The sequence below is a fragment of the Cervus canadensis genome, chromosome 4, assembly GCF_019320065.1.
Source record: "Cervus canadensis isolate Bull #8, Minnesota chromosome 4, ASM1932006v1, whole genome shotgun sequence".
Lineage (NCBI taxonomy): Eukaryota > Metazoa > Chordata > Mammalia > Artiodactyla > Cervidae > Cervus > Cervus canadensis.
Genome location: NC_057389.1, coordinates 73,554,315 through 73,574,737, shown reverse-complemented (window position 1 = coordinate 73,574,737; position 20,423 = coordinate 73,554,315). Strand labels below are relative to the sequence as shown.

Genomic DNA, 20,423 nt, shown 5'->3' with positions numbered 1-20,423 from the left:
AGCATAGATAAAGGAAACAGAGGCTAAAAAAATAAAACTATAGAAAAGGTGAAGGAAACTAATAGCTGATTCTTTGAAAAGACAAACTAAATTAACAAACCTTTACCTAGACTCACCTCCCAAAAAAAGAGACAGAGAAAACACAAATAAATAAAATCAGAAATGAAATAGGGAATGTTACAATGTTACAAATAGGGAATTGTTACAATCACAGAAATAAAAAAGGATCACAAGAGACTGCTATGAACAACACCAACAAATGGATAATCTAGAATAAATTTAAAAATTCCTAGAAATGTACAAAGCCCCAAGACTGAATAATGAAGAAATAGAAAATCTGAACAGACCAATTATTAGTAAGGAAGTTGAATTAATATTCAAAAACCTCCCAACAAAAAATGTCCAGGACCAGACAGCTTCACAGTGAATTCCACCAAACACTCCATGGAGAATTTATATCAATCCTTCTAAAACTCCTCCAAAATTAGAAGAGGAAGAAACTCTTCCAAACTCACTTTACAAAGCCAGCATAACCCTGATACTAAACAAGACAAGAATGACACTAGAAAATTACAGATCTATATCACTGATAAACATAGATACAAAAATCCTCAACAAAATATTAGCAAACCAAACTCAATACTACATTAAAAGGATTACATGCCACGACTGAGTGGGCTTTATCCCAGGCATTCAAGGATGGTTCAACATCTACAAATTAGTCTATGTGATACACCATACATCAAAAAAAGGTATGGATAAAAACTGGATGATCATCTCAATAGATGCAGAAAAGCATCTGACAAAATTCAACATCCACTTATGACAATAACTCTCAACAAAGTGGATATAGAGGGATCATACCTCAATGTAATAAAGGCCATATATGACAAGTACAGAGCTAACATCATATGCAATGGTAGAAAGCTGAAAACTTTTCCTATAAGACTAGGAACAAGACAAGGATGCCCACTCTTTCCACTTTTAATCAGCACAGTGTTAAAATTACTAACCAAAGTAATTAGGCAAGAAAATAAGTAAAAGTCATCCAAATTATAAAGGAAGATATAAAACTGTCACTATTTGCAGAGGCTGTTATTGTTGTCCAGTTGCTAGGTCATGTCTGACTCTTTGCAACCCCATGGACGGTAGCACGCCTGGCTCCTCTGTCCTCCACTAGCTCCCAGAGTTGGGCTCAAATTTATGCCCACTGAATCAGGGATGCTAGCTAACCACCTCATCCTCTGCTGCTCCCTTCTCCTTTTGCCTTCAATGCCAAGGACATGATGTTATATTTAGAAAACCCTGAAGACTCTATACAAAAACATTAGAACTAATAAATGAATTCAGCAAGATAACAGGATACAAGATTAATATACAGAAATCTGTGCATGTCTTCACAGTAACAATGAAATATCAGAAAGTAAAAAAAAAAATCTCATTTAAAAATCACATTAAAAAAAAATCTATGAATAAACCTAACCAGGGTGGTGGAAAGAACTATACACTGAGAACTTAAAAAAACACTGATAAAGGAAATTGAAGATGATACAAAGAAATGGCAAGATAATCCATGCTCTTGAAGTGGAAGAATTAATATTGTTAAAATGAATATACAATGCAAAGCAATCTGCAGATTCAATGTGATCCCTTGCAAATTGTCCATGACATTTTTTTTAAACAGAGTTAGAACATATAATGCAAAAATATACATAGGATCACAATAAAAAGACCCAGAATTGCCAAAGCAACCCTGAGGAAAAAGAACAATGCTTGAGGAATAACCCTCCCAGACTTCAGATCATACTACAAAGCCACAGTAATCAAAATGGCATGGGATTAGCACAAAAACAGATACAGAGATCAATGGAACAGAACAGACAGCCCCACACACCTATGGTCAATTAATCTTCAACAAAATAGGCAAGAATATACAATGAAGAAAAAGATAGTCTCTTCAGTAAGTGGTGTTACAAAAGCTAGACAGATGCATGTAAATCAATGAAGTTAGAGACTCCCTCACACCATACACAAAAATCAACTCAAAGTAGCTTAAAGGTTTAAATATAAGACAAAAAACCACAGAACTCCTAGAAGAGAACACAGGCAAACATTCTCAGACATAAATCACAATGATATTTTCTTAGCTCAAACTCCCAGGGCAATAGAAATGAAAGCAAAAATAAACAAGTGGAACCTAATCAAATTTATAAGCCTATGCACAGCAAAGGAAACCATAAACAAAACAACAAGACAACCTATGGACTGGGAGAAAATATTTGCAAACAATGCAAACAACAAGGTTTAATTTCCAAAATATATAAATAGCTCATATAACTCAATATCAAAAAAACAAAAACAAACAATCCAATCAAAAAATGAAGAGAAGACCTAAATAGACATCTCTCCAGAGAAGAAATATAAATGGTCAATAAGCACATGAAACAATACTCAACATCACTAACTACTAAAGAAATGAAAATCAAAATGACAATGAGGTATCACTTCACACCAGTTTGCATGGCCAACATCAAAAAGTCTACAAATAATAAATGCTGGAGAGGGTGTGGAGAAAAGAGAACTCTCATAAACTACTGGACGGTAAATTGGTGCAGCCACTATGGAAAATAGTATGGAGGTTTCTTTAAAAACTAAAAATAGAGTTGCCATATGATTGAGCAATACCATTCCTGGGGATATATATGGGAAAGATGAAAACTCTAATTGGAAAAGATACATACACCCCCAACATTCATAGCAGCACTATTTACAATAGCCAAGACAAGGCAGTGACCTAAATGTCAATCAACAGATTAATGGATAAAGAAGCTGTGGAGCATACACACACAATGGAATACTACACAGTCATAGAAAAGAATGAAATATTGTCATTTGTAGCAGCATGGATGGACTCAGAGATTATCATACTAAGTGAAGGAAGACAAAGAAAGACGAACATTATATAATATCATTTACATGTAGAATCTAAAAAATACTATAAATCAGCTTATTTATAAACTAGAAATAGACTCACAGACACAGAAAATAAACTTACGGTTACCAAAAGGGAAAGGGGAGGGAGAGAGAAATTAGGAGTATGGGATTAACAGACGTACACTACTATACATAGAACAGACAAACAAGGATTTACCATATAGCATAGGGAACTGTGGGGTTCTCAAGTGGTTCAGTGGTAAAGAATCCACCTGCCAATGCAGGTGATACAGGTTTGATCCCTGGATCAGGAAGATTTCCTGGAGGAGGAAATGGCAACCCATGCCAGTATTCTTATTTGCAAAATCCCATGGAAAGAAGAGCCTGGTGGGCTACGGTCCACGGGGTCACAGAGTCAGACACGACTGAGCAACTGAGAACGCAAACAGGGAACTATATTCAATATATTGTAAAAACCTATAAAGAAAAAGAATCTGAAGCTGTACACCTAAAACTAATTCAATATTGTAAATCAATTCAGTTCAGTTCAGTTGCTCAGTCGTGTCTGACTCTTTGCGAACCCATGGACTGCAGCACGCCAGGCCTCCCTGTCCATCACCAACTCCCAGAGTCTACCCAAACTCATGTCCATTGAGTCGGCAATGCCATCCAATCATCTCATCCTCTGTCATCCCCTTCTCCTCCTGCCCTCAATCTTTCCCAGCATCAGGGTCTTCTCAAATGAGTCAGCTCTTTCCATCAAGTGGCCAAAGTATTGGAGTTTCAGCTTCAACATCAGTCCTTCCAATGAACACCAGGACTGATCTCCTTTAGAATGGACTGGGTGGATCTCCTTGCAGTCCAAGGGACTCTCAACAGTTTTCACCAACACCACAGTTCAAAAGCATCAATTCTTTAGCACTCAGCTTTCTTTATAGTCCAATTCTCACATCCATACATGACCACTGGAAAAACCATAGCCTTGACTAGACGGACCTTTGTTGGCAAAGCAATGTCTCTGCTATTTAATATGCTGTCTAGATTGGTCATAACTTTCCTTCCAAGGAGTAAGCATCTTTTTTCATGGCTGCAGTCACCATCAGCAGTGATTTTGGAGCCCCCAAAAATAAAGTGAGCCACTGTTTCCCCATCTATTTGCAATGAAGTGATGGGACTGGATGCCATGATCTTAGTTTTCTGAATGTTGAGCTTTAGGCCAACTTTTTCACTATCCTCTTTCACTTTCATCAAGAGCCTCTTTAGTTCTTCACTTTCTGCCATAAGGATGGTGTCATCTGCATATCTGAGGTTATTGATATTTATCCCAGCAATCTTGATTCCAGCTTGTGCTTCATCCAGCCAAGCGTTTCTCATGATGTACTCTGCATGTAAATTAAATAAGCAGGATTAAATACTTGACATACTCCTTTTCTTATTTGGAACCAGTCTGTTGTTCCATGTCCAGTTCTAACTGTTGCTTCCTGACCTGCATATAGCTTTCTAAAGAGGCAGGTCAGGTATTCTGGTATTCCCATCTCTTTCAGAATTTTCCACAGTTTATTGTGATCCACACAGTCAAAGACTTTGGCATAGTCAATAAAGCAGAAGTAGATGTTTTTCTGGAATTCTCTTGCTTTTTTGATGATCCAGCAGATGTTGACAATTTGATCTCTGGTTCCTCTGCCTTTTCTAAAACCAGCTTGAACATCTGGAAGTTCACATATTGCTGAAGCCTGGCTTGGAGAATTTTGAGCATTACTTTACTAGCATGTGAGATGAGTGCAATTGTGTGGTAGTTTGAGCATTCTTTGGCATTGCCTTTCTTTGGGATTGGAATGAAAACTGACCATTTCCAGTCTTGTGGTCACTGCTGAATTTTCCAAATTTGCTGACATATTGAGTGTAGCACTTTCACAGCATCATTTTTTGGATATGAAATAGTTCAACTGGAATTCCATCACCTCTACCAGCTTTGTTCGTAGTGATGCTTCCTAAGGCCCACTTGACTTCACACTCCAGGATGTCTGGCTCTAGGTGAGTGATCACACCATCATGATTATCTGGGTCATGAAGATCTTTTTTGTACAGTTCTTCTGTGTATTCTTGCCACCTCTTCTTAATATCTTCTGCTTCTGTCAGGTCCATACCATTTCTGTCCTTTATTGAGCTGAGCCTATCTTTGCATGAAATGTTCCCTTGGTATCTTTAATTTTCTTGAAGAGATCTCTAGTCTTTCCCATTCTATTGTTTTCCTCTATTTCTTTGCATTGATCACTGAGGAAGGCTTTCTTATCTCTCCTTGCTATTTTTGGAACTCTGCACTCAAATGGGTATATCTTTCCTTTTCTCCTTTGCTTTTTGCTTCTCTTCTTTTCACAGTTATCTGTAAGGCCTCCTCAGACAGCCATTTTGCTTTCTTGCATTTCTTTTTCTTGGGGATGGTCTTGATTCACATCTCCTATACAATGTCATGAACCTCTGTCCACAGTCTGCAAATGGTTTGCCTTGGAAACAAACAGAGATGATTCTGTCGTTTTTGAGATTGCATCCAAGTACTGTATTTTGGACTCTTTTGTTGACTATGATGGCTATTCCATTTCTTCTAAGGGATTCCTGCCCACAGTGGTAGATATAATGGTCATCTGAGTTAAATTCACCCATTTCAGTCCATTTTAGTTCACTGATTCCTAGAATATCTACGTTCACTCTTGCCATCTCCTGTTTGACCACTTCCAATTTGCCTTGATTCATGGACCTAACATTCCAGGTTCCTATGCAATATTACTCTTTACAGCATCAGACCTTGCTTCTAACACCAGTCACATCCACAACTGGGTATTGTTTTTGCTTTGGCTCCATCCCTTCATTCTTTCTGGAGTTATTTCTCCACTGATCTCCAGTAGCATATTAGGCACCTACCGACCTGGGGAGTTCATCTTTCAGTGTCCTATCTTTTTGCCTTTTCATACTGTTCATGGGGTTCTCAAGGCAAGAATACTGAAGTGGTTTGCCATTCCCTTCTCCAGTGGTCCACGTTTTGTCAGAACTCTCCAGTATGATGCATCCATCTTGGGTGACCCTACATAGCATGGCTTAGTTTCACTGAGTTAGACAAGGCTGTGGTCCATATGATCAGATTGGCTAGCTTTCTGTGATTCAGGTTTCAGTCTGTCTGCCCTCTGATACCCTCTCTCAGAGCCTACCATCTTACTGTTTTGTAAGTAGTTGATATTGTAAATCAACTACTGCTAAATTTTTAAAGAAAATCTGTAAACACACAAAGACCTTTATCTTGCCTTAAAACAGAACTCTATTATATAGCAGTATGAAAATGAGTATAAATATGAAAATTCATGTTAAAATTGGGGTATCAATAAATCAGAGAAGAGAAAATAATACAGTGTAAAAGACACCAAAGTAGCCTCTACTCATTTAATTTTCCTTACAACTTATAAATGCTATCACAATTCTAAAGAGACTGGACTTGGGTGAAAATTTTTATTATGAAGACATCGGTCTAAGGACAGAAGGATAAACATGTGCCAGCTTACAATTCCTTGTAAAAATAATAACAAGAAAAATTAGTAGAAAATAAAAATCTGAAAGTTATCTGGATTCTGAAAATGTTAAGCAATTCTCCCTGTACCTTAATTTTGATCATTTTTGCTGGATTATTTCTGCATATTTAGGTGAAGAGAGTATTTAATTTTTCTGTTGTAATTAATAACGTAGCACATCCTTCAGAGCTTGGCATAGTCTTTAAGAATCATCTGGAGCTTCTGGCTTAGCAAGATATTCCCTCTGGCCTTCAGCCTGCCACTAAAGAATGCCTGGAAAGGAGAAAGGGAAAGAGTACCAACCTTTGTTACATCACAGTTTCTATCTTTTTAAAAAAGATCATTGTTAAGACTGAATACAATTGAGTTAACAACTCTGGACAACAAAGGCAACTTTTATCTAGCAATGATAGTTTAATGATTATAAATAGCACCCAATTTTTAGATATCTAAGAAAAAATAAAGATGGCTTGTATATTTTAGAAAACCATAGAATAGAAAGATCTGGTGCTTCTGCTTCAACCTATGCTTCTGGCTTTAATCCATGTTCTTAAATGTGAATTTGAGATCATATGAATAAAAAGGCTTTACTGTATTACTAACAATAAAAACATTCAATTCAGAACTTTAAAAAATAGATTTAAAATATTTATTGTATCTTCATGAAACAGAAGGCCATATATTGGCAAAATAAGATAGTCCAACAAAGCGGTACATAGATCCTAAGCTGCAGCATCAGAATGCCTGGGTTAAAATCTAGGCTCTGCCCCTAAATGGAAGGTGAGCGTGGACAAGTGACTTCACCTCTCTGAGCTCCAGCATCCTTATCTATAAAGAGTAGGACAATAGCACCTAAATAGCAGCTTTGTTGTATGAGTTAAATGAAACAGTGTGCAAAGTTCTTTGCTTAGCGCCTGACATACAGAGGTAGGTATTAAGCTCATTATTACAAGTAAAAGGCCGTCATGTTAAAACACTAAGAGCTCCAGTTCTTTTCTGACCTGACAAAAGAAATGTGTGCAATTTCTCCCCCACTGTCAAGTTCTCTAACAGTAAAATAAAAATGATAAAACACATACAGCTTACTAAGAAAACAAGATATGGAATATGACGTGAAAAGAAGTCTCTAGATTTTTAGCTAGATTGAAAAAAGTAGTAATATCCATGTATACTTAACATTACAAAGCAGCCCCACAAATAAAATGTCACTTGGGAAGCACAGCCATCAACCTGAACTGGGCATACTAGCAAAAGAGATGTTCAGAAAGCTTAAAAACATGCTCAAGACCATAGTGCCAGCAACAAGTAGGCCAGGACTTGAATTTGGGTGCTCTCTGCTTAACAGTCTCTCCTGATCATTAACTAGCAGCAACTTAATCTCAGTACCAAATCCTCACCACCTGGAGGAAAAGCAAAAACTACTTAAACTTTTTATCCCAAAATTAATACAGGATAATTTCATTCAATCAGGATCAAGTGCTAAGCTTTCACACTGGACACTGGAATTTTAAAACTAAGACTGCTTTCACTGCGCAGCTACAGACGTGATGGTCTGCAACTCCTGCAGAGAGTCACTACTGAGACCTGCTTGCCAGGAGCTACAATCTGAGAGGGATTTAAGAACCAATAACACCTATTTCCTTGAAGTAAATACACCAATATGTGGTGGTTGTTACTGAATAGAAGAATTTTGTAAAGAAATCTCTGTTCCTACTTAACTGTTTTCTTAGGACAGGTTCCTAGAAGAAGAATTACTGAATCACGGCATTTAGATTTTCTTGACCATACTTCCATTATCATGGTTTTCAAACTTTGTTCCTCACTGCACTAGGGCACTGCAGTGAACTCAAACACACTTTGGACTATTTAAATTTTTTGAAGGAAATACAGTGACATTGCTCAAAGACAACACAAAAAACTACTCTTGTTTAGATCTAACTATTTAATAAACTGAACCATTAGGTATTTCTTTTGGCCGAGCAATGCCATACAAACTTTTCTTTATTGAACTGTAAGTTGCCATAAAAGAAGTCAGTGAAACTCTCACAGTGCAGTCCAGAAAGACTGTATCAAATGAATATTCCTTCTAGCTACGTGTGAATTCTCTTATCCCAACCTTAATAATACTATTTCTCCAATCTTTGAAAATCTGAGGCAAAAATGACATGCTTTAATTTGCATGTTTTAGATACTGGGGAAAAATTAGTAATTGTTCTTATGTATGTTAGTCATCTCCCTCTCTCATTAATTATTGTTTCATGTCTTTTGCTCATTTTTTTTACACTGAGGTCTTATTGTTGCCCATAGATTTTTTAGGTTATTGACCCCAATATACTATGCACCATCATTTCCCCCCCTCCCCAGGTTTATGGAATGTCTTATAGAGGGAGCCTGACAAGCAGAAGTTTTACATTTCTACACAGCCTAAACTACTATTATTGAGCTTATGTTCCTTGTTTCTATCCTTTCTTTAATCTATTCTTGTATTAACTGAGCATCTAAAGTACCCTAGGCAATATTTTATGCTAGAAAAGAGACATCTCTCCCTGTTCTCAGGGTGCTAACATTACAATAGGTAAGTCAAAAAACAAAATGTGAACAAGTAATTAAAGACATAAATGCTATTAAGGAGGTTATGAAAAAATATAACAGGAGGGAACTACTCTTGATAAAACAAAGCCAGTCCTGTAAAAAGATAGGGATTGAAATTCCAGAAAAGGCAAATGAATAGACGTTGAAGGAATAAAAATTGATGGGAAGGAACTAAGAGGAAAGGCAATGTAAACTGATTTAGTATAAGTGATGCGGCAAGCAGGGAAGATGGGCGAGGGAAGCGTCACAAACAATATGATAACAGGTAGTTTAGATTTTATCTAAGTGCAAAAGAAAATCTTGGAGGTTTTTATCAGGTGGAATAACTGGTAATCTGATTTCATTCTTAAGAGATTATCCTGGCTCCCGTGCGAACAGATTGGTGGAAAGGCAAGACTAAGTGTAGTAAGACAAGTCAGGAAGCCAGGTGAGCGATGATGGAAACTCAGGTCATGATGATATCCCTAGTGATGAGAGAAGAAAATGAATACTAAAGATACATTTTGGAGAAATAACAAACAGGATGAAGGATACAAAGGATACAAAGGTAAAGAAAGATGCCAAGACAATTCTTGTATTATTGAGCATACTAATTTCAGTAGACAGATCACTGTGCCATTTCCTGAAAAAAGACTTGGGGGAGAAAATTAAATCACAAGTTCTAAATGGGGCATAATAAAGTATCCCATCAGAGACGCAAGTAGAGAGCTGGTTATATCACTGTGGAACTCAGAGAAGATGACTGAGTGAGACAATTAAATCTGCAAGATGACAACATGTAGATGGCTCTAAGTACCACAGGATAGATGGACTCATTTAATAAGAGTATTATTTAGAGAAGAGTCCTGAAATGAGCTCTCAGAAATACCAAAACCCAATGGCTGGGGGTAAAAGAAGAAGACACCACAGGAGATTAAGAATAGCCAAAGGTGGAAAAAGCAAAATAGGAGAATAAGGTGTCATAAAAGCCAATGAATGAAATTATTTCAAAAAGTTGGTGGTTAACTGAGTTAAATGCTACTAAAATGCGGAGAAAGACCTAGACAGAGAAATATTCACTGGATTTAGGAGTTTTATGGTATCATGTCTTATGTTTAAATCTTCAAGTCCTTTTGAGTTTATTTTTAACCTTTTTTTTAACATAGCCGCTAGATAATTTTTGATTACATATGTGGCTCACATTATTATATGGGGCTTCACTTCTTGGCTCAGACGGTAAAGAATCTGCCTGCAATGCAGGAGACCCAGGTTCAATCCCTGAGTCGGGAAGACCTCCTGAAGAAGGGAAGGGCTACCCACTCCAGTATTCTTGCCTGGAGAATCCCATGGGTTTTTTTTGTTTGTTTGTTTGTTTGTTTGTTTTTAATTAGTTGGAGGCTAATTACTTCACAACATTTCAGTGGGTTTTGTCATACATTGACATGAATCAGCCATAGATTTACACATATTCCCCATCCCGATCCCCCCTCCCACCTCCCTCTCCACCGATTCCTCTGGGTCTTCCCAGTGCACCAGGCCCGAGCACTTGTCTCATGCATCCCACCCGGGCTGGTGACCTGTTTCACCATAGATAGTATACATGCTGTTCTTTTGGAATATCCCACCCTCACATTCTCCCACAGAGTTCAAAAGTCTGTTCTGTATTTCTGTGTCTCTTTTTCTGTTTTGCATATAGGGTTATCGTTACCATCTTTCTAAATTCCATATATATGTGTTAGTATGCTGTAATGTTCTTTATCTTTCTGGCTTACTTCACTCTGTATAAGGGGCTCCAGTTTCCACGGTTTTAATTACATGTGCAGCTCACATTGTATATCTAACATGTGTCTAATATTAAAACCAGGACAGCACTGCTTTAGACAATTCTTTTGTGAAAAGGAAAAAGATTTAATATGGCATGCTGGATGGGGATTGCTTTAAGACCATTGTTAGCTTGCCTCTGTGCTGTAGACCACTTACATCATGAAATGAGAGAGAATGATGCAGAAAAGAGTGGAAGGAGAGCAGCAATGACTTTGAGTAGATACCTGGATGAGAAATGAAGATGTCTTTGACAGAAAGAGGGAGACCTCCTTCAACGTAATATACAGGAAAAAAAAGAAGATGGATGCAGATGCTGAAGGGATTCTCTGACAGCTCAGATGGTAAAGAATCCTCCTGTGATGTGGGAGACCCAGGTTTGATCCCTGGGTCGGGAAGATCCCCTGGAGAAGGGATGGCTACCCACTCCAGTATTCTTGCCTGGGGAATTCCATGGACAGAAGAGCCTGGCAGGCTATAGTTCATGGGGTCACAAAGAGTCAGATATGACTGAGCAACTAATACACGCAGGTGCAGATGCCAACAGAATAGATCTGGTGATGGAAAGGTAAATATTTTCATCTGAGGTCTTTCTTGTTTTCCCCAAAGAAGCATGAAGAAAGGTCATCAGCTGAAGACAAATATGAAAAACACATCTCAGACAATAGGAATGGAAGCTTAGTGGAAAATCACGGTAAGATTGCTAGACAGTGCTTAAAGACTATTTGAGATTTGTAATCAAAATCTGGGGCTTCCCTGGTGGGCTCAGTGATAAAGAACCCACTGCCCAATGCAGGAGATGCAGGTCCAATTCCTGGGTCATAAAGATTCCCTTGAAGAAGGAAATGGCAACCCACTCCAGTATTCTTGCCTGGACAATCCCATGGACAGAGGAGCCTGGTGGGTTACAGTCCATGGAGTCGCAAAGGAGTTGGACATGGCTTAGCAAATAAACAACAAAAATCAGAATTTTAAAGGGAATCCAACTTGTCTAGTGGTACAGTTTTCCTCCTAACTCCTTCATCTATTCTGGTACAGATAGAAAGACGGCAGAGAGTAGAGTTAAAATAGGGTGGAATTTTCTACACAAGTAAGATGAGAGATATACGGGGAGATGAGGATATTTTCAAGGGAGCTATTATGATGGACCACAAAATCTAAGCTGAACAAGAAGAGACAAAAAGACAGAAGGGCGTTGACAGACAGAAAGTGGTGGTGTCAACAAACTGGAGGCCTCTGAAGTTCAACATCAGTAGTAAGAATCACAAAACAAAAACAAGCAAGGGATGGTATTGGAAAATGGTGATGTTTTGAAACAGGTATTGGAATTTGTACATTTTATACTTCCAATAAAGACAAAAGTTGATACAGAATGGACCGAAAGATAATTTGAAACAATATCAATAAACTAAGAGTCATCTGGTTAGAGAAGTCATTTTTATGAATGCTGAAGGAAGCCACCAAGGTTGACAAGAGTTGGTGCAGAGAGAGACTGTACACTAGGATATACGGTGTTTGACAGCTGAAGAACCGGGGTGAGAGCACCAAGCTGGGGCAGAACATAATTGAGCCCAATGAGTTTAGAAAACCTCTAGTATTAATTAGAACTTCTCTAAGGACTAGATCTTTGAGACTAATAAACAGCTAGGTTTGCATCAAGTTTTGCCTCTGCTTTAATTTTTTCACAGTTAATTTCATTCTGTCTGGTATTGACAGAATGGTACCTAGAATGACACAAACCACTATCATTTACTATGCAACTTCCCAGTATCATTTACCCCCAAAGACCTGATATTCCTAATGATTATACAAATGTTACATAAAGGTTTCCCTAAATCCTACATTTAATCCTTTAAAGGCATCTCAAGTATATCTTACAAAAGAACTCTTTTTTTTTCCTTTATTTTTATTAGTTGGAGGCTAATTACTTTACAATATTGTAGTGGTTTTTGTCATACATTGACATGAATCAGCCAAAAGAACTCTTAATTACTCACTCAGCAGTCATAATGACCTTTAAAAATCAGATGTCAATCCAGAGCTCAATAACTTCCTATCATATACAGATCTAAACTCCTCACCAACATCTACAAGGTCCAGTATGATTAACCCATGCCTGCTTCTCCCTTTTCCCCTCCTGTCTCTCTCCCCACTGCTCATTTTGTTGGCCTCCTCACAGTTATATCCGATAAGCAGAGCTACTGGTGCCTCCAGCCTTTGCACTGGTTGCTTCTTTAGCCTCATGGTTCATTCCCTCATCCTCACTTTGTTCAGGTCTCTATCAAGTCGTTTTGGACAACCCTAACTAAAATAGTGCCTCCATCCTGTCACACTCTTAATCCAGGGGTCGGCAAACTACAGCCCAAAGGCCAAAACCAGTCTGCTGCCTGTTTTCATTCATAAACAAATTTGAGTGGAACTCAGTCACTCAGTCATAATATATATTATCCATGGCTACTTTATAAATGGCAGAACCAAGTAGTTGCAGCAGAGACCATCTGACCTGCAACAGAGACCATCTGACCTGCAAAGCTTACGGGACCCTTTACAGAAAAAGTTTGCCAACCACTACTGTAACCCGTAACTCTGACTTATTTTTCTCCATACCTGAAATTATATTTCTTTTCCATTTCCCTCCAGAACTAAGCTCTGCCCAGAGGGGGCACTGTCTTGTTTAGCCACATCAGGCACCCAAATAAAACGAGGTGCTAAATAAATTCCTGGGAAAGAATTAACTGAGAGCTCATTCAGTACCTCGCATTATAGTAAGCGCTTCATGCATTTTAGTGAATTTAGTTATCGTCCATTTAGTTCTTTGGGATTATCATTATTCATTTTACAATGAGAAAATTAAGGTTTAGAGAGTAGGTGGCAGAGCTAAGATTCAAACTCAGGTTTATCTGATGCCAAAAGAATGTATTTTTAACCACGATACAACTTTATAATTCTTTTTAGTCTTTCTATTCAGGGAAATTGAACATTTTCTCCTTTATTCAAATTGTTCTGTAACTTGTAAAGTTGTATTGTTTTCTGCAAATAAGCACTGTGCCTTTCTTGTTTTGGTAGTCATTGGTTCTTGGAAGTTTGGGCAGTTATTATGAACAAATTTTTAAAATTATATCTTCTAGTTGGTGTTGCTGCTATGTGAAAGCTATTTTTAATAATTACTGTGCATTCAACCATTTGTTTGAACTCCTCTGATCTAAGAATCATCTGATCTTCTTGGGATTTCTAGCTACATAATCATGATTCAAAAATTACAAAATTTCCTCCTCTCTTCTAGTTGCTACATCAGTTACTTTAATTTTGTGTGTCTGTGGTTACCCACAGGTTTCAGAACAATATTAACTTATAATGGTCAGTGAAGGTACTCTTGTTTTAATCATAATTTTCTACGGAAATGTCTCTACCTTCAGAAAGATACTGGCTATTATATTCCATCTTTCTATTTCCAGTTTACAGTGATGATTAAGACAAATTCTTAATCTTATATATCAGGGAAGAATGTCTAATTTTATGAAATATCATATGTTTTTTACCTCTGAACTAATGATGATAAATTAAAAGGTCTAGATATGAGTTTTATATTGTTTATCTGCTGAAGAAGCATTTCACTCAAAACTTTATTTTTAACAAGTTATTGGCTGAAAAACTCTATTAGAAAAATATACGATCTGTCAACTTGAAAACTGCTATCAACTCTGCCTTTCTTCAGAGTTGTAAGAAATCTGTCTTATAAACTAGAATTTTGGAGTCAGCCAAAAACTGCAACTGTAAAATAGGAAGCAATAATGACAAATAAATAAACATTTTAAGAACTTTACCTTCTGAGGATCAAGCTTGCCCAAGACTACTTCCATGAAATCGTCATCTGAAAGTGTGATGGTTACATCAGCAGAGCCTTTTGCAGGGCCTTGATACACTTTTCCAGAACCAGTTTTCAGGTCAATAGCTGGGAAAAACAGGAAGAAACCAATATCAGTCATTTTTATCTTTACAACATGAGAATAAAATGAACCAAATAAATGCAGACTTTTTTCATAGTTTCAGAGTTACTGCGGTGTTAATTATACATTATATATTACCTATCACTTAGGAAAAAAAATTTTAAATCCTTTATTTTTTGAGATGTCCTTTTTATAAAGAATATGATTTTCAAAAGAATCAAATCAATAATAGTTTTTCTTCATTGAAGAAGTTTACACAATAGAGAGATTTGAAAAGTGAATCAATGTAGAATAATATAATGAAGTTAAGAGGTTGGAAGTTATATGGTTAAGGTCTTTAGATTCAAATAAAGATTCTACAGTCAACAAAGGAAGAAAACAGAATTTTAAAACAATTGCATATTGGTTGGGGTGGGGGAAGGGAATGCACACTCATCACCTTTCAATAACTTGAATTCATCAAAGGTTCTGCCATATGAATTAAATGACAGTAAAATTAAATTTTTAAAAGTATTTCAACTAGTCATTTATTTATAAAATGCTTATTGCCTTAACTGTTGTGAATAAAGGTTAAAATTAAAATCTTTTCCCTTAACTGTTTTAGACAGCAGGATTAAGTGTTCCAGAAACAGACTGGGTAACTGGAAAAGCTATTAAAAATTTACCTCCTTCATTGCTCTCTATATAGCACAGAGCTTTACGTTAACGTTACATTTTAGAAAGTTTTCATTGTCACACATGTGACCAAGACCACTCATCCAGGAAGGCCAATTCCACTCAGCCAGCTTTAGCCTCTTGAATGTGCTTTCTCTACTACTACAAAGAAGCTGTGATCACATCACTCTCCCTAAGAGTGTGTAGGGAACTCCCAACTTAGGATCAAGAAAAGACACACACATGTAAGAAAAATTATATAGACTGGTTAGCCAAGTTCTGCTGCAAAAACAGAATTAAATCACGCGTACTGTCCACAGAAGAGAATTTTGTGAACTAAACTAAAAAAATATAAATAAATAACATGACTACCTACGGTCACCTTGAGGAAGAGAAAGAGTAAGAATGGAAACTTTTTGCTTTGTTTCATTCACTCATTTCATTGTTTCGTTTCTTCTATGGTTCTCAGACATTATGCAAGATACTAGGAATAAGGCGTGAAGAACAAAGGCTCTGTTCTTACTGGTACATACATATTACAAACATGTTTTTCCGTGTTATTTGTGTAGCTAAAAACAAGAGTAGAATAAGAGAAGGAGGAAGGCAGGCAGGGAGGGAGCAGGGAGAGAATACTGGGAGGGGTCAGAGGGTAGAAAGGAAAGACTAAAGAAAAGCAAACCTCTGACATGCAAAACATACTGTTTTAACTCCTCACAAGTGAGTCTAAGGCCCGCTGTATGCACTAGTCTTGCTCAGGAATAAAACTGGACTCACAAAAAAAAAAAAAAAACTGGACTCACACAATCTTAATACTTCAGCGTGGAGTAAGCCTCTCAGCTAATGAAGGCCCTTCTAATGAAGTGCTATCGACCTGCCCTCTCACTCACTCGGTTTTACCTGCTGCTTCACAGCCAGACTCTTATAAAGCAATACAACTTTTTTCTGTGGAAAGCTAATAACTAGTGCTGATAAACGAAAAGAGGGCTAAAAAGGGGAAAGTTCTTAGCAAGAAGACTAGCCCCGTCAGACCACCTCAGCCCAGCAGGGCAGAGACCACACCGGTCCTCGCTCAGGCAGCCGTCCAGCTCCGACATGACCAAGCACCACAGGCCTCAGAGGGGCCGAACCTTGAAAGACACAACGAAGATGCCTCCTACTCCACGGCCAAAACCAAGCCTGATGCCAGAACTCTCCTCGTTCTCTTTAGACTCACACTAACTTGGTTGTTAAAAATCCCGACACAGACACACCTCTGCCCAGCGATTCATTGTTGGTGTTGTCTGGATGGCGAGATACAGGAAGGAGCAGGAAGATCGGCGCAGTCCAGGATCTCTAGGTTGGAATGCATCTTTCAGGCCACTGAGCCCAAATCCCTTGGCTCCTAGACTTGCTCAAGGGTAGTCACTCTGTGTAACCCCAGTTCCACAGGTGAACAAAGTAGCTGAGCCTGTTCTCTTTAAACAGGTTTGCGTCTGCCATAATGTGAACAAGGCTGGGCCAACTAAAATGATTAGAAGAACATTTTAAAAACAGCTTGCAAAAAAAAAAATTAGGTATTCCCTAAGTCAAGGTACTTAGTCACCTATTTTATGTCATTAAGCACCAAGATGCAAAAAAGAGATGCCAATGTGGAATCATCTTCTAAAAAACATCATAAGCCAAAAATCTTAGGTACTTTCTACTGATGCCAGCTCTGATTTAGCTCAGGGACACAGACGGTGAGAAACAATGAAAATTGAAAAAAGATAGACACAGCTTAGAATCAAATCAAATAAGACACACAGATAACTAAAGAGAATAATGAACACTTTCAGAGAAACTGTTCAAGCTTCAAGATCCAATTTGATTGTTAGCTTTGATAAATTAGGACCTGAAGAAGATACAGTAAAACAAACAAAAACCACAGGCATCAATTATAAGTAAGTATTAACAGGATTCAAATATTCCCATTTTGGAGTGGAAATATAAGAAAAAACCCTTTGCCTAGGTTAATAAAAGGCAATTACTAAATATAAGCACATTTTCTAATACTGTCTACAAGGCAAGTGACACTAAGATAAGGTGAAAATATTAGTTGGTTATTGACACTATATTGAAGAAAATTATCCTATTTGTCAGAATGAATTGCTTGTATATTTTATAAATCTCTACAGAGTTCTATTCTGCCAACTGTGAGACACACAATTCCAGCAACTTTTCTCACTCTTGTCTCATTCCTTTCCATGACCAGTATCTTCAAAAATTCCGTGCTTTATATTTATAACTCAACTTCTAATATAGTTTCATCTATAGGGAAAAGGTAGAATTCCATCATTCATAGACAGAAGTAAGGACAGAACAAAGAAAGAATGGCAAGTGATGATACCTACATTTCACTGTTAATTGATAAAGATTTTTAGAGAAAAAAATAGATACTGAAATTTGGGAAACTAAATACATATTACATGTTTGGCTTCCTTTATCTCTTCTGAATTCACTTCCTATGAGCACAAATGTCTTCCAGAAGGACAAACACCAAAAATGTTAACTGTGAGTAGTGGGATTATACATCAGTATTTCCCACTTTATACTTACATACACCAAAATTTATATAATGAAAATACAGTCCCTTAAAGGAATAGCAATTGTCATGTTAAAAAGAAACTTGTATGAAACCAAAATCAATTGAACAAAATTTCAAAATGTTTTCTAGGAATATATAATAGAAGATGGTCTCAAAAAGTTTCAGTTGATTTAGAGATACATTTTAAATTTTTTACTATTAACAAGCATTTACAGTGATCTTTGGTTGTAATAAGGAATAAAACAATCTGATTTACATGGCATTTAAACAGGCACTCTAAAACAGTAATCTTAGAATAAAAACAATAAAAATCTACAAAAGAGTAGTTTCTACTGTGCAAGTAAAATCCTAAACCTAAAGATTTTTTCCTTAAAAAAAAGTCTGTATAGACACATTATCTGCATGATATGTAGTGTACAAATAATGAATGAAGATGGTTCATACCATCAGCTGTGGGACTTGCAGAAGCACAGTCTACAATCCTTGCTTTCAGGTACCACCATAGTATACTACTATGAGCATAGTATTATAGTATACTATGAGAAGGATTACAACCAGGCTTGAGATGGGCCTGAAAGTTTACATGGTCCTAGAGTATAAATAAGCCAATCACAGGCCACTTCGTGGAGCCCCTCAGCATTCCAGGGGCTCTTAGCCCATCTTAACTACATGAGATCTCACTGTAATATTTCACGATTATGAAGGAAGGGGAAAATTCTTGAGCTAGAAACTATTCTGAATGCTCCCTATACCACATCAGTAGATAGATGCTTGACTACAAATGAAAGGATCCTGTCACTTGGGATTTCAAGACAAAAAAACATGAAAATCCAAAAATTTTCAGGGAACATTCACTGGGATACTATATTTCTCCAGCATCTCTAGAGATTAGAATATTCTATAAAATAAACATATAGTTAGAATATAAAGAAAGAATGCTCTACAGATCAAAGTAAGGCTAGAGTATTCTATAGTATAAAGGTAAAGAAACGATGGTGAAAGTTCATTAATAGCATGTTTCATGACAAAATATGAATGGCTGTCAGCTACGGAATGAATGTTCATATCCCTCCAAAATTCATATGTTGAAGCCCTAATCTCCAAACAATGATGATATTTAGAAACAGAAAGAAAAAAAAAAAGAAAGAAAGAAACAGAGCCTTTGGGAGGTGATTAGGTTTATATGAGGTCATGAGAGTACAGCCTCCATAATGAGATTAGTGTCTCTCTCTAAGAAGAGACATGAGGGAGATGAACTTTCTCTCTGCCTTGTGGGGAAACAGTAGGAAGGCAGCCATCTACAAACCAGGAAGAGGGTTCTCACCAGAACCCAACCCTGCTGGAACCCTCACACTGGACCCTGCAGCCTCCTCACTACGAGAAAATAAGTTTCTGCTGTTTAACCTACCCAGTCGATAGTATATTTGTTACAGCAGCCTGAACTAAGATACTCTCATTGTTAGAAGCAGTGGCTTCTCAGTCTGTATGATTGATGATGAGAAACAGAATGGATGTATACTCACTTCACTGTCCTTTCGCCTATAGAGAAACACAGAGAAATCTGAAAAAGTTACGCATTTTTCTGTCACGACATACAGACACTGGATACTTAAAAACGTGCTAACAGATCTGGCTGACTAGCAAAGTGAGTCCACAAAAGTGTTAGTGCTTTTATTATGTGGATATAAAAAAAGAGAAAATTTTCTAATCTAGAAAAATATTTTTACTCATCTTTAGTAATTTCATCTTACCTTCCCCAACTTTAAGAATTAAATTAAAATTCGACCCTGCAGTCTCTTACTAGGCCACAGGACAGAAAAGTCTGTGCTATGATTAAGAATGCAGTTACACAACAGATAGAAAAGATATGGTAAAAAAAAAAATTTCTTCTCCCTTTCTCTTTTTATCACCTAATTTTTCTTTCTTCATAAAATGGTAGTAAGGTTCTTTTGGAGCTCCATGTAAGTGAATGGAAGCGTGACTGCTTTCTCTCTGCAGCAACTTGGCTCATATTGGATACCTTGCCAGGTTGCTAACAGCACTCTGATAGATAATTTTCCTAGATCAAATAAAATTAGTACCTTTGATTGCCAGTTTTATACACTGAGAAAATAATTATGATTTTATACTGATAAATAAGGTGATAATCCAAAATGTTAATTTGGGGGGGGAGGAGGAAAAGTGATTTTAAATCTGTTAAAATATAATGATAATTACTCAAAACTTTAAAATATTTCATTTAACTTGATGTACTTTCTTTATGTTTAAGAGGAATTTGAAGATTAAAGAAGCATACAGCTAAGGCAACCGTTTAAAGTACTAATTTCAGGTGTTACAATGAAATCTTCAAAACAGATTACTTTCATTTTAATTGAT

General features: G+C 37.0%; 1 protein-coding gene across 1 annotated transcript in view; it reads right to left on the bottom strand.

Annotated features, from left to right (window-relative positions):
- Positions 1-6,418: 6,418 nt before the first annotated feature.
- HSD17B4 (hydroxysteroid 17-beta dehydrogenase 4) overlaps positions 6,419-20,423 on the bottom strand; it is a 107,384-nt gene continuing 93,379 nt past the window's right edge. The window contains exons 23-24 of the mRNA XM_043465871.1: positions 14,708-14,835; positions 6,419-6,764 (exon numbers count right to left, since the gene is read on the bottom strand). Coding sequence (XP_043321806.1) covers positions 6,675-6,764; positions 14,708-14,835 — 218 coding nt within the window. The 3' untranslated portion in view covers positions 6,419-6,674. The remainder of the gene's footprint in view (positions 6,765-14,707; positions 14,836-20,423) is intronic.